This window comes from Notothenia coriiceps, unplaced genomic scaffold (genome assembly GCF_000735185.1).
Source record: "Notothenia coriiceps isolate Sejong01 unplaced genomic scaffold, NC01 NC01_scaffold00006471, whole genome shotgun sequence".
In the NCBI taxonomy this organism is placed as follows: domain Eukaryota; kingdom Metazoa; phylum Chordata; class Actinopteri; order Perciformes; family Nototheniidae; genus Notothenia; species Notothenia coriiceps.
The window spans coordinates 1,675-16,275 of NW_011339172.1; the positions used below are offsets into that span (position 1 = coordinate 1,675).

Genomic DNA, 14,601 nt, shown 5'->3' on the forward strand with positions numbered 1-14,601 from the left:
CAAAGAAAACAGGAAATAAAGTCCACAGCTGAAGAGGAGAAAGGTGTTGCAAGTTCATCAAAGTAGAAAAAAGGGAAAGAAAGTGAAGTGCGACCAGAAAAAGACCTTGCAGTGACAGGCAAAAGACAAGCTGATGTTTTGCAGCAGGGAGAAGATGAAAGTCTAGACGGTTAAATGGCACGGGGGTGTGGAGAGGAGCGGCGGCAGGAGTGAGTGTGGGCGGGGGGAGAGGAAGTGTGGCCGACAGGGGAGGAATTTAAAGCCCCATTGTTCTGGAAGAGCAGAGGCAGAAGGAGCAGACACACTCCGGACGACATGGACGTGAGCTCAGCCATGGAGAAGGTAGGAAGCATTTACATCTGTGCAGCTGAGACTCTTATTCATAAATACTTCCAGATGTTCATCGGCACAGAGAGGAGGTCAAGGTTCAGAGGTGTAGATATTCTATTGATGGAGGTCTGGAGACACTTCAATAAACCTTCTCTCTATCTCAGCTGGTAGGATTTGAGCTGCTTTTAAAATCAGAGGTGGAAAAAGTACTGAAACGCCATGGTTTAAAAAGCTCCATTAGAAGTACAATTCCAGTATTCAAAAATATGACTCAAGTACAAGCAGTATTATCAGCAACATGTACTTAAATGCTTTTCCAGAGGTATTTTAACAACATGTTGTGATATTTCTTCACCCTTTTTTATGAAATGTCTTCTCTTCCATTTTTTTCTTGTATGTTAATTGTCAGGTCACGCAAGACCTTGTTCAGAGAAAAATGTCTAAACAAAGTAAATGTTCCCGTATGAAATATGCCATTTCAGCATCAGAATATTCTTAAGATATGGATCTAATATTTATTGTGTTGATTGTGCGGCAAAGGAACAGGTCAACAACTGTTTCCATGTTACTTCTCTCATTGGAGTTAATCAAATCAGACCTGCTGCTAGTCTCCTAAAGAAGTGGGGCAGTGGCAAAGAAAATGTGTTCTCAGTGCAGCGACTTCTTCCTTCTTTTATAACAAGCGGTGTCCAACGCAGGGGCCATTTTTCGATTGCAATTTCCAATTGGATAAATTCTTAAAAAATAAAATAGACTCAAAGATGACCCCAACTTACTTAAGCTAAATGATTTAATGGCATTTTAAGTTGCCTCTCATCAACATGCCAAGAGTGGTGGACAGTCACTTATTTAACTACTGTACTGAAGTACAATTTTAATTTAATTGTGCTCTATTCAAGTATTTCCATTGTCGGCTACTTTATACATTTACAACTCTAAATTGCAGAGGTAATTTCTTTACTTTTTACTCCATCTACTTTGTTAACTTTGGTTTATTTCCCTATTTGATTTAAAATACAATTAACAACTACTGTGACATGTCTCCATGCTTTAATGTTCAAAAAGCTCTTTATTTTTCTCATACTGCCTGTGCTGCAGCACCTCTGTTCACCCTCTGTCTGAAACCAGAGCCCAGTCTGCTCTGATTGGTTAGCTGGCCGGCCCTGTTGTGATTTGTCAACCGCTAGCGATGTACCGCCCCTTAGCCTATCATGTACAATGTGTTGGAGAACTAGCCAATAGAAGCACAAGTGTTACGTAGTGATATCACTATGTTCAGGAAGTAAACAATAGATTCCAATGGAGGCGCTTCATGCAGGGGGGGAGTGTGTGGGAGAAAACCTCCTTCCGGAGGGAACTTTTGGATTTGAGCCTTTGCAGACCATTTACATGCACAAAAACCTATAGAACACTACAGGGAAGGGAAACCCCAAAAAGAAGAATAGAACCTCTTTAAGATAAGGACAGAAAATCACAGGGTATCAGAACATGAAATATTCAAATGAGCATCTCCTTGTGACAGAGTATTTCTACACTGTGGTGTCATTACTTTTGTTTAAGTAATAGAGCACTTCTTCCACCTCTGATTTGTATTTATCACGTCGGTTCTCTGACCCGCATTAGACTCTTAAATATATGTTTATGTCACTTGGATAATCTCCCACGCTTGTTCTCAAACAGCTGGAGATGTGTAGTTCGGTCAGTGAAGGTAATCCACCATGACCTGATCCTCCCACTGGGTCGGTTATGGCGCCGCTCAGATCCGTCCTGTGATCCGTCCTCTGGTCGTTTGCTTAGAGTTCAGTGTGAGGAGGACAACCTGACGGATCAGTGTCACCTGTCGGGGGGGAGGGGGGGTCCTGATCCTCCCTATCCCTCTGCTGGAAAAACTGCCATCACCAGGATGGAAATAACCCACCACACACACAAGGTCTTTGGGTTTTGGAGTGATAAAACAAAACATATAAAAACATCACTTTGCACTGTACCAATTCTGATTACTTTTTTTCTGATAAAGAATAAGTTGCTTAATTAAGTTGAAAATAATCATCAGATTGTATGTATGTAACAGGGACAAAGAACGTTTACTGACAACCTGTTAAACCTGTGTAAAGGTTGTAGTTTGGTTGTTTTATGGTCATGGCAGTGAAAGATGAATTGCTCCTTTTTCAAAAAACATTGAGAATGGATTCCTTTCCGCAGAGGAGTTCAAAGAAAGAATGTGTTTTAACATACAGTTTATAGGAAACAATCCTATCTTTCTCTCCCTGGTATCTTTTGTTTACACTTTCAAATAGTGAATGTGCTCTTTACTGTAAATCTCAGCTCATTATGTAGCGCAGGAAATACCCATGATGCCATGAGACAGAGTTGTGGACATTAAAGAGGGTCACTGTTTGCTTCTTTGACCTCCAGCCTCTTATCTCAGCGTTTCCTGCTGTAACCGTCACATAGCCGACATGTTTGACATTGCTCAGCTTCACCTTATCTCACTCCTAAATATAGAGCTGACACGTTTCCCTCTTTCTGAAAAAATGCATTTATAGTTTGGCTGGTGTTATTTGGCCGACGCTCAGCAGCTAATAATACTGAACTGTTCCGCTTTCATGGTTAAAAAATGAATGAAAGAGAGGTACAGGGATTCAGGTGCTGAACTACAATGAATTGTATACATAATAAATACATATTGTACTCAAACTATACTTCCTTGCACTTTCATTGTAATTAAAAAAACTGCAACTGCACACCAGTAAAATGTATATCCATTTTATATATTATGTTTCAGTAGTAGGTTGGTTAATACAGTTTATTTTAACTTATTATATTCTGTATATTATCCTTCCACTTTTTATTTGTATACATTTTTTATTTTGGGGTTAGAAGTTACATTTTATCACATGTTTGACTCATTTTGCAATGCCTTCTAAACGTGCTGCTGCATCAAATCAATTTACCAATATGGGATCATTACATTTAATTTAATCTAACACTAATCTAATAATAGCTAATTTCCTTTCACAAAAGACAGTTATTTTGTCTAGAAGGACAACATGTTATTTGCTGCAGATAAGACACACATCACACACCAGAATATAAGAGCTCAATAGATACGATGAACTCACCTTAGTATAAGCGTCAGCATTCTGGCCTGTTTTGAACTTTCGATGCCACTTATTCTAATTTTCAGTGGATATAGGAATATTTTGCTACATACATTTGTTTCCTTCCAGACATAACGAGATGCAACAGATTGTGTGTCATAATGCCACATTTGCAACAAGACAAACAGGGCAATGCCACTCAATCAGTTTTCGAAACAAGAACAGATACAAATGTTGACGAATTGAAGTATTTGGGAGCCACGCTTACCAACTGGGGAACTATATCAAAACATCTGTTTACAAACTCTCACACAATTAATACAGTAAAAACTAAGTTTATATTAAAGTTATGCCCCCTTTTTTCCCCAAATACAAGTCATTTATGTTAGAGGCCTTTGTGTGAGACTGGTTTCATGAAGTGTATGTGTGTTATGATTCCATTATGCTCCTAATTTATTACTTCTAAATATTCACAGATAGGACAATATGATAATACAACTTCACAAAGAGACATACAAGGCCCCAGAAAAAATGGGAAAAGGACACTTGGGAAACTCTTATTTGGATGTGTGTTCACAGGTAAATTAGAACTTCTAGCAATCACAAAGGAATGATGTAGAGATCTGTCAATGTAACTCCGACTCATCATTACATCATGACGTGCTGTGTTGTGATGCAGGATGAGTAGCGGCTTTATTTCTTGTTAGTTTGGGGGAACTCTTGAGTCACGTCTGCTCTCACTGTGACTCCCACCAGTGTCAAAGTGAGAGCAGACGCTCCGACAAAAACACACTTATGCAAACAGTCTGACTTTTCTACAGGAACAGAGTAGTTTTAGTGGGAGGTATCTTTAGACTTACTTCCTGGTAACCTTCAATGAAAGAAGCACTTCAATAAAAGTATTTGAACCACAAAATAAAAATAAAAATACTCTGTGTCCTGCATTCAAAATCCGTCTTAAACGGGCCCAGGGTTTCATATTTGTATTTAGTGCCTCTACTGGGACATGTCTCCAGGTTTTAATGTTCAAAAAGCTCTTTATTTGTCTCGTACTGTTTTTATCTGTCTTTTCACCCTCTGTCTGAAACCAGAGCCCAGTCTGCTCTGATAGGTTAGCTGCTGGATCTGTTGTGATTGGTCAACCGTTTAGAGATGTTATATATATATATATATAGCACACTACAGGGAAGGGAACACTTTGAAAAGCATCATACAGCCTCTTTAAGTAAAAGTAAAAAAGTATTAGCTTCATAATATACCTAAATTACCAAAAGTTAAAGGACTAATATGCAGAAAGGCCAAATTCAAGAATATTACAATATTGGTGACAATGATACATTTATTTAATTTTGCAGCTGATAACGGAGCTTATTTAAATGACTTTATATTCTGCTGGGCAGTTTATATAATATAGTACTATATTATTGTGTGAATTTTTATCTTTCATAATTCAATATTAGATTAATACTTGTAAATATATATTTTAAAGTAGCGCAAAACGTAGATACTCAAGAAAATACTTTAGAAATTGTACTTGAATACAGTACTTGAGTAAATGTAGCTACTTTCCCCCACTGCTAGGACCACACTAACAGTTATAAACCCGTTCTGTCATTTAGTGTGTTCCTGAGGGATGTAATGACATTTCTTCTTCAGCTGTTTCTATTGCAGCCGCTGTCACTTTGACCTTTTCAACACAGACACATCAACAGCCATTTCACCGTCACACACACATTACACACACTCTCTTCATACCTCTAAACACACTCATCTGTCCTCTCTCACACCAGTGACTGTCGGTCTGGGTCTGTTTCTCCTCGTGGGAGTATGATGATGAAGATGAAAGAAAATCTCATAGATTTAAGTTTAGGTAAACAAATGTCAGTGCCGCGTGATGATGACATCATAGTGTTAGCTGGAGGCAAAACAAAAGAATGACTGTCGTTAGAGTGAAACAGCAGCTCATATTGTAGGTCACTATTGTGGAGGAGTGTGTGTCTCTATATATAAATATAGAGGGAATATTGAGGTGTCTGAAGAGCTTGTTATTCCCAAATGACAGATGGATGGGAGGAGAGGTCTGTCAGCAGCAGGGCGATTTAGCACAACAGTCATCAGGTTTCCTGCCAGAGGATTTTGAAACAGTCACTCATTATCCCTGAGTATTGTTCCCTAGCTTGCATACACACACATGTACAGTTCAATTGACCTTGTGTTAAGGAAAGGGAGTGTTATGTGTTTTAAATACTCTCTAAGTCCTGACAGCAATCAAAAAATCAAAAGTCGAAAAGACTATTATTAGTTTGTGCAATATTTTCATTTGTTCTGAAGTCATTGTGATGACCAGTCTTCCATAACTGCTAGCTTGAAAGTTGTGGGTACTAGTGGTGGAAGAAGTATTCAGAAGCTTTAAATGAGTAAAAGTATACATCATGTCAAAAATACTCCATTAAAGTAAAGGTTCTGCATTCAAAATCGTACTTAAAGGTCCCATTTCATGCTTTTCCGGTTATTACCCATCCCCTTGTGTGTTAGGAAGGTTTTTCTGCATGTAAACGGTCTGAAGGGTCACAAACCCTCAAAGTCCACCCTGTAGCGAGTACAACTCTAACACAGAAAAGACCTGTCTATGCTGCTCCAGAGCGCCTCGTTGGAGATTTCTCTTTTTCTTCCTGGGTACAGTGACGTGCCCATACCCAAATGGACCAAATGTTTGTTGTGACTAATGCTTATACTAGAAGTGTAGTCTGGAAAAGGATAGTGGGCTTTTTCTTTTCTTCTTACTGTATATATAAAAGTACAAGAAAGCTTAGAAAATGTGAGTTACAGGAAAGAGGAGAAAACAATTAAATAGTGAAAAAGCTGAAGGAGATATACATATATTATGATTGTAGTGTGACTGAGGAGGATAAGGAGGAAAATACAAAATGGAGCACAGGGACTGATAAGTACTGAGATAATGATGATGTCACCGGGTGGAGCAATGAGATCATCCACTATACGTGTGTGTGTGTGTGTTAACTCCCTTTCTTCCTCCCACACTTACTCAAAAAAGTTAGAAACATCATTTCTTCTTTCCCATCAATCACGTGCTCTCATGTCAGAATAATCGTCACTACTCCGAACTGTTATCTTAACTCTTCAGAGACACTTTACTGCACAGGAAGCACTGCATTTTGTGTTCAAGCTAAATGACTTGAAGCAGGACATCATTTTCCTGGGAGATTGAACTTTTTGGGTGGAATTTCCTAAAACAGCTGTTCACTGTAGTATTTAACAGACAAACTAGAAATAGAGAATTGGTTGGGGACTATTTTCAGCGGCGGATTAATTAATTTGGCTCAGTGCTTCCAGGTTAAGTTTAGGGGTGATGTTGGATAATTAAACTCAAACGTTTTCACACTAACTTTCACTGGCTTCGCCACCCCAAAGAAGTTGGTGGAATATTTTATGAATCTAGAGTCAAAAATGAAGGTTCAGGTTTTTTTTTATTCACTTTCACTTTCACTCTAAATTGGCAACAGATTACTTTTCAACCTTTTCCCGTCAAGCGTTCACATGTGGTATTGTTGTTTGGGCTGATGCTGCAAAGAAAAACCAAACCTCTATCTGTTTCCCTCAGCTCCTACTGGCTACGACTTTTGTAGAACACCATCGACTATTACTGACTTTAAGCGATCTGGGGAGCACTAATTTACTCAAATAAAACTTCTAGTTGGAAAATACTTGAAAACAATGCAGAATAAGCACTGCATTTTGTTTTCCAGCTTTGTGCCGCATATCAGACCTTTATTTTCATTTTGTTTTTGTAATTTAAGTGCATTTAAAGGGATTAAGTCAAATAGAGAGCAGAATATGTGTGTTCATGTCACCTAGTGGAACAGTGTGGGTTGTTGATGTGTTTATTGGAACATCGATGGAGCTCTATGGCACAGAAGATCAGGTCTTTATACATACACTCAGTACAGTAATACAAAGTAGATTATCCCCAGACTCATACCTTACAAAGTCAACACATTTCAATTATGAGATAAGTGTTTCATTATTTTTGACTTATGGAAGAAAACATTTCTTATTTTCATCATTCCAACACTTTATTTTCCTGCTGTACAAATATTTTGGACCTTAATTTAGGCTTTTTTCAGGTCGACTTCTGATCTTAGATGTTCTTAATTTAGGTTTCTTATATGGTAGAAACCTAATGGACTGTACCTCACAGGATCAGAGTTAGCCTCAATAATGATAATAATATGAATAATTATAGTATTAACCTTTGGAAATGAGTTATGAAGTGTTTTACAAAGACATAAAGAGAACAGACAATACACAAAATGTAATGTTTTCAGTAATAATGAAAAGTGAGGTATGATAAATAGCAGAAAATACAAGAGATTCAAGAGAAAAGCTATTCTGAAAAAAGGGTTTTGAAAAGAGAGGTTTGAAAAAACAATGTGTATCATGACTGGTGTTTTTGTTTCAGATGTCTATGAAGCAGAGTACAGCAGGGGCAGCCGTTTGCCATGTATGTGAGGCGAGCTGCTCTGGATACCAGCCACATTCCTGGAGGTATACTGCTTTTTATTCTATTATCATTTCTCTCTGCCAGAAAAAAGAAGAGAGAAAAAAAGAATGCTGTACACACTCTTTGTGGTTTCTCTTCGCTCTCTCAACGACTCTCTGCTATTAAAGGAAGTTGTTGGTGGTTTTGCAAACTTCTAGCCCGTTGAGAGTCTGCTGTTCTGCACCAACAAGCTTAGACTACATGGACAAAAGAAAGATGTCTGTTTTCTTACACCAAAACACTAATTGTCAGTTTCTAAAGCCGGGAAGACCATGAGGGATGATGTCCCACTCATTTGTTTACTGTTAGCTCCATTAGCGTTGCACCACTTTCTTAACTGAAAACATAATTTCCCTATATTAAAGCGATTTGGCTCCGTGACAAAACCCTAAGTTTACGAGTTTATTTCTTGTTTCAGAATTTCCAATTTTTTTTTCAAAACATTACCTCATCCCTGTTTTTTTTTTTAATAAAAACCTACATTGGCTCTTCCTTAGAAAACCCTTTGCAAGTCGATGAATTAACATTTTCCTTAAATATCTTTCTCTACTTATTCTTCATTTACCTGTGCAGAAAAGCTTGTATCAGCTGTGGCTGTAGCGCGGTGGACCATGCTCCGGGGAGTGACCTTGAAGATGACCAGCGAATGGGACGCCTGCTCTCAGACTCCCCGTGCTCCCACCTGACAGTGAAAGTCAAAGGAGGCGGTGGCCTTCGCATATACAAGAGGAACCGCATGATCGTGACCAATCCAGTGGTGTCGCGTAAAGACCCGACCTTCAACACCACGACGTACGACTGGGCGCCGGCCGGACTCCACCAAACACTGGTGAGGATCCGTGGGAAGATCAGGAAGTTGGATGCTCTTGTGAAGTTGAGAAAGCTTGTAAAGTCACATTTTCTATAGCAGATTTTCTTTGAGGCTGAGATCTGAGGACTTTGAAGGACAATGCTTTGTGTTTAAAATAAATCAGTTTGTTAAGTAACTTCAGCTACGGACATAACATTATGTGATATTGTACATCAATATTGATATAATGTCTCACAAATGAACACACATTTTATGAAACTTGTAACATTTAATGCAATAGCAAGGAGTAAATTGTCTATAACCGAATTTCAAAACGGTTGCAGGACTTGCATCCCCAGCACTCAACTAAAGGCACACTCATCTTCCACATGATGACGTTAGGCAGTCTCATAGTTGTCATCAACCACCGAAATTCACTATGGGGTATTTACAGACAGATTTCATGTTGTAGAACAAAACGTTAAAATCTTTTCAGCTTGTTTAACCATAGACCATGTTTCAGGCTGCTAACCAAAAACACTTTCAAAAAAACACTTACTTAAGACAAAGCAACCCGGGGGCTTAAAATGCCAACTCATTTCAGGTTTCAGGGCTCATTCCTGCACCACTTTATTGGTGTTCTGGTTCTGACTAATCAGTATCTGGAACAAATGTAAGACCAGTCCTCAGTTCCTTGTCTTTCATGTTTGTTTTTATCCTACTTTGTGCATGCACATGCTCACAAACATAAACAACTTTTTCCCCCATCCTAGAGGTTTAGCAATGGGATTGATCACTATACTCATCAGTATGGTTAGTTTCTGCAGCTCTTTGTGTGTTGAACAGTGTAGGCCGTCTGGTTGTCATTAGACAGATGTTTCATGTTTCACATCTATCATTATAAGGATGACAGTGGTTATTGAGAGCTGCGGTCTGGAAAACCTTCCCCTAAAAACTAAATGTTGTTTGCCTAATGTTTTTCCACTTTAAATGATGCTGCGAGTAAGAAACCTAGTCAAAAAATACTTCTACTTCATCTCCTGCTACTATACTGTATGTCTACTAATTCTCAGAGGCAAATATCTTTAGTTACTTACTTATTATAATACAATATTAGCACCAATGAGTCATTTTACTTTCATACATTTACTAAAGTAAACCTTTAAATGCAGGACTTTATATTTACTTATTTGTAACAGAGTATGTAATTCACAACTGCTTTCTATGTTATGAATTACATGAGTTATGAATTGTTTGTCCACCTTTGTTGCAGCTGTATACTGTTAGTCATTATCTTAAGGACAACCCACAGTTATGTCACTGACAACACCTACATCTCAAAAAGTATTATGAACATTTCCTCAAGTCAATCTGAAGTCAACAAGCTATGTTGGCAAGGGCTAGGCAGTCATATGTCTTACAGTATGTTTTACAGACTGCAATAGAAGTACAAATGTCGATAAATTGAACTTGTGAGGTAGAGGTTTTTTAGTTTACATATTTCCTTTTTTTCCATGTTCTATATTTATGATACATTTGATGATGAATTTGGCATTGAAAGTTCATCAGACAATTCTTAACTCAACATACTAACAACTAGTGAAAAATGCAAGCTGCTGTAAAATGAAAAGCTGCAGTAAAACTAACCCAAAGTAAACTCCCCCTGATCCTCTTTAGGCCATGCAGTACATGGAGCTCATCCCGGAGAGTCTTCGTCCCGTCTTGGGGACAGACGGAGCGTTGGAGCGGCACAGGCAGCTCCTCGGTCAGCTCCCTGCCTACGATCAGGACCCCATGAAGTGTCAGAGCCTCGCCACCGAAGAGGAGGTACATCACTCCAAACACTATGTATTTCTTAAGCTGTATGTAAACTAACCAATATACCTTAAATGAATACCTTAACCCTAGGGTGATTAGTTTAGATGGTTTGGGATCATTTACATTTTTATCCTGGCTTCTCTGACTCCTGCAAACTCAAAACACATCATCATCTTGAGGTGATGAAGCTTCATGGAAAAACAAGTGAAGAGGTACCAGCTTTTGTGCTTATCTGTGCTAGCACGTCTGTCAATGGCATCTTTTTCTTTGCTGCAAACGTCCGCAACGCAATGACACAACATGCAAACTATCATGGAAGTCATCCTTTTAGGATGGTTTGTGATGAATCCACGCTCATTCAACCGCAGTTTGACCTACAGCTAACTAGTTTGACCTACAGCTAACTAGTTTGACATGGCTCATGAGCTTCATGTGCCACAGTGCCGTGACGCCAAAAAGCACATGGCTAATTTGTTTACTGAACCAATGATTACAAAATATGTATTTGACACCCCTTTCAGCTAATGATTTGTAAAAGTATTAGGTGATGAATATTTGCACACAGCTTCTCTTTTTATTTATTTATAAAAAAATGTAGTCACTAAAAAGGAGAACCAGAAATCAAACATGTTAGTAAGGTATTCCTTTACATGATATCTCTTACTTTCTGATGTCCTCCTGCAGATTTCCGCCATGCTGCTGTTTGTGCAGAGCTACAAGCAGGAGGTGCTGGGAGTCGGCGAGGTGGCTTTACCTGGCGAGGGTGGAGCTCTGAGGGAAGCGTCCAATCAGAGGATGGCAAAGGAGGCCAAGGACCGAAGCAACAGCGACAAGAAGGATGCTCTGAAGCACCAGGACCACGGCTCAACCAACAACAACAACATCTCAGATGACGGCTCCACTAACGGAACAGATTGCAGCAAGAAGACTGGATATGTAAGGAACATATCCAAAGTGTATAATTTTCTTCCATCGGTGTCTGCCTATTACAACAATTAGATAAGACAAGGTTTGGTGACATCTTTAAGTAGCTTGGGATCATGGGAGTTGTTGTTTTCAACAAGTAGCTTTTTCCCAGTTTAAATGTTTAAGTGAATACAACTGGTAAAATTACGTTAAAATCAGTTTTTTTTAAATTGCTTTTTTGTAGACAAAGTACAGAGCAAATAACTATTTTTCTAAGATACAGACATACATTTTTTGAGTGTTTTGAACTTGAAGCCATATTATCCAAAAAGGCCTCTTCTTCTAAAAAACAAACAGTCCAGGTGAGTAAATAAGGTAAAAACATTGAATAAAGCAGTTCTGCATTTAAAGCCAGTAACATTGGAGAGAGGGGCTTCGAGCTAAAGGCTAACCTGTTCTGAGCTTATTTTTCTTAAAACTTCCAGAGTCCAATGATTATAATCCTTCATACAGTTAAAATATATTTTAAACGACCAGAATTTAAAAAAGGAGTGGCCTTAGACATGCAAAGGAGATAGAGACGGACCATGATATTGACAACAAAAACAGATTACTCTAGGTTTAAAAGGTGTTGGAAACATTTGGGATAATGTAAGTACACAACTCACAACAACAACAACGAAAAAAATATTACATAAGTCTCGTGTTTTTAGAAAAAGCTTCATTTTGTATATTGAATCATGTTGTTGCAGTAATGTGCTTCACAACCTTCTCTTCTCACAGCAGTGCACAGGTTGCCACGGTGACGTTACCATGGAGAGTCCGGCTGTTTACGCTGAGCGAGCTGGTTATCATGATGCCCTGTGGCACCCCACCTGCTTTGTGTGTGCAGAGTGTGACCAGGGGTTGGCAGACCTGGTGTACTTCTGGTCCAATCAGAAGCTGCTCTGCGGACGACACTACTGTGAGACGGTGTGGCCGCGGTGCTCAGGCTGTGATGAGGTGAGACCCTTCACGTACACTTCCTTTCCCGCTACATTGTCAAAGAAAATTAGATTTTGTATCTGGTCAGTGGTCAGATACCTCAAATAAGGTCTGTGGTTAACACAAGAGAAGAGATGTTCACATTTTGCCCTACAACATAAAATGTGTCAGTAAATACCCCACTGGTGAATGTCTGAAGCTTTAATGTAATTAAAACGGCGGTTGCTACCAAATGACTAAAAGAGACTGCTAAAACATCATCACACAGACAGTTAGCCGCCTTTAGCTTAGCAGTGGTGATGTAACGTGGTGATGGTAACGTAAGCCATTTACTTCTGGCGATTGCATTTACGCTTCAAGAATCATAAAAGTGATGTTTTTATGTACAGATTATCCTGCTGAACAAAGATTGTTAGCATCATAAATGGGTCTTTAACGCTTTTATCCACAACGCCTTATAAATGCTATCAACCACGAGGATACAAATACAGAAAAGCAAGAATTATGCAGCTATTAACTATAAACAGTAGTGGCCCGTGAAAATGCTGACGTCATCGTACGCCTGCTAGATGGCCCTAAGGATTGACCAATCACCATAATGTGATTGGTCAATGCAACAGTTACGTTGCCATTTATTTTAAGCTACAAGGCTTGCACTGTTGATTCTGAAGGTCTCAGGCTGGTTTATTTGACCCTGCAACACATTCTGACTTAAATGTGATTGGATAACAGCTCCAACAACCATTACTGGCCGCCCCTGGCCAACTTGTGGCCCCACGCAAAATGAAGAACCCTCCGCAAGATGAGGCCCCCTCCGCAAGATGAGGCCCCCTCCACGAGGTGAGGCCCCCTCTGCGAGGTGAGGCCCCACGCAGTCTGCGTGATCGGCCTGTAGGGAGGGGCGGCCCTGGACGCAGCGCAACCGCACGAAACACAGAGAAAAGCCATACAATGAAGAGAATAGACTATTGGAAATAATTAAAAACTTGTTAATGAAAAAACGATATTAAAAGGTTAGTCAGTGATTCTGACCGTGTTTAGGCCAGGAGAGAAGGCCTTGCTTGCCCTGATGGCACATCAATATACATTTAAACAGGCTATTGGAACAGCTACAGTTATATTTACTGCTCATTAGCATTCTTAACTCTTTTCTCAAAAAGAAAAAAAACCATATATTTTTGCATTTCTTTTTTCTTTTGCCTGATTCAAACATTGAAGAATTCAACTGTAATCTTGACCTTAACTTTATTCTCCAATTGCAAAATAAACGTATCTGTTTTGTCCTGTTTCTCCTCCCTCAGTTGATCTTCTGTCAGTCTTTTCACACGGGGAAAGATGGAAGAACTTGGCATCATCAGCATTACTGCTGCTGGAAGTGCGGACAAAACCTGGATACACCCTGTCAGCACTGAGACACAGTGTTGACTCAATATGGTGATTTAAAAGACTTAGCACTGCTCAAAAACAGAATTATAGGGTAAAAAAAGACAGAAAAAAACAAAACTGTAAATCTGATATCGACTGTGGTGGTTTGCCTGTTATATACAAATACATGAAATGAGTAACAAAATAGTACAGAATTAGTAGCACTTAAAGTCATTACATTTTATTTTCATTTGACAAGTATTTAAAATACTCCAGATGATGTATCAATGTTTAACATACTTAAGATGTCTAGCTGACGTTTAAGCACTCTCAGTCGAGCCTACTGCTTTAAGTACTTAAGGGAATGTTTAGTTGACACAGAAGTGTTTAAAGTACTTACTGGTGGATTTATTATAGCACTTCAAGAACTGACAGTGACTGGAGCCAGATGGTTTTAGATAAAAACAGAAGCAGAATCAGATTTGTGTGTCATTTTAGGAATGATCCAATTATTTGACTTAAAACATAGGGAACTGGACATGCAGAAGGCAGAATTCAAAACTAAAAGTCATACAGCATCTAACCTAATATAATAAATACATTTGCTTAGTCTTTATCCTTCAAAAACGTTTTTAAAGCAAAATGCCATTTTTTTAGAAACAAGGAAAATATTTTAGCTAGTAGTGTTACTAGGTAAATATGTTGCATATAGAAAAAACACTGTTGAATACAATGTACAATAAAAA

At 38.8% G+C, this 14,601-nt stretch overlaps 1 protein-coding gene across 1 annotated transcript; it reads left to right on the plus strand.

Moving 5' to 3' along the window:
• Nucleotides 1-238: 238 nt before the first annotated feature.
• Nucleotides 239-14,601, plus strand: lmcd1 (LIM and cysteine-rich domains 1). Its single transcript, XM_010769100.1, has 7 exons — nt 239-342; nt 7,912-7,997; nt 8,566-8,821; nt 10,460-10,609; nt 11,285-11,536; nt 12,290-12,508; nt 13,792-14,601. The coding sequence occupies exons 1-7, from the start codon at nt 316-318 to the stop codon at nt 13,900-13,902; spliced, it is 1,101 nt and encodes a 366-aa protein (XP_010767402.1). The 5' UTR covers nt 239-315; the 3' UTR covers nt 13,903-14,601.

Excerpts from the sequence above, each read along its gene's own strand:
- lmcd1 (XM_010769100.1), top strand. The coding sequence starts at position 316 with ATGGACGTGAGCTCAGCCATGGAGAAG. Across the intron at positions 343-7,911 it reads TGAGCTCAGCCATGGAGAAG|ATGTCTATGAAGCAGAGTAC; the intron begins GTAGGAAGCATT and ends TTTTTGTTTCAG. Across the intron at positions 11,537-12,289 it reads GCAGCAAGAAGACTGGATAT|CAGTGCACAGGTTGCCACGG; the intron begins GTAAGGAACATA and ends CTCTTCTCACAG.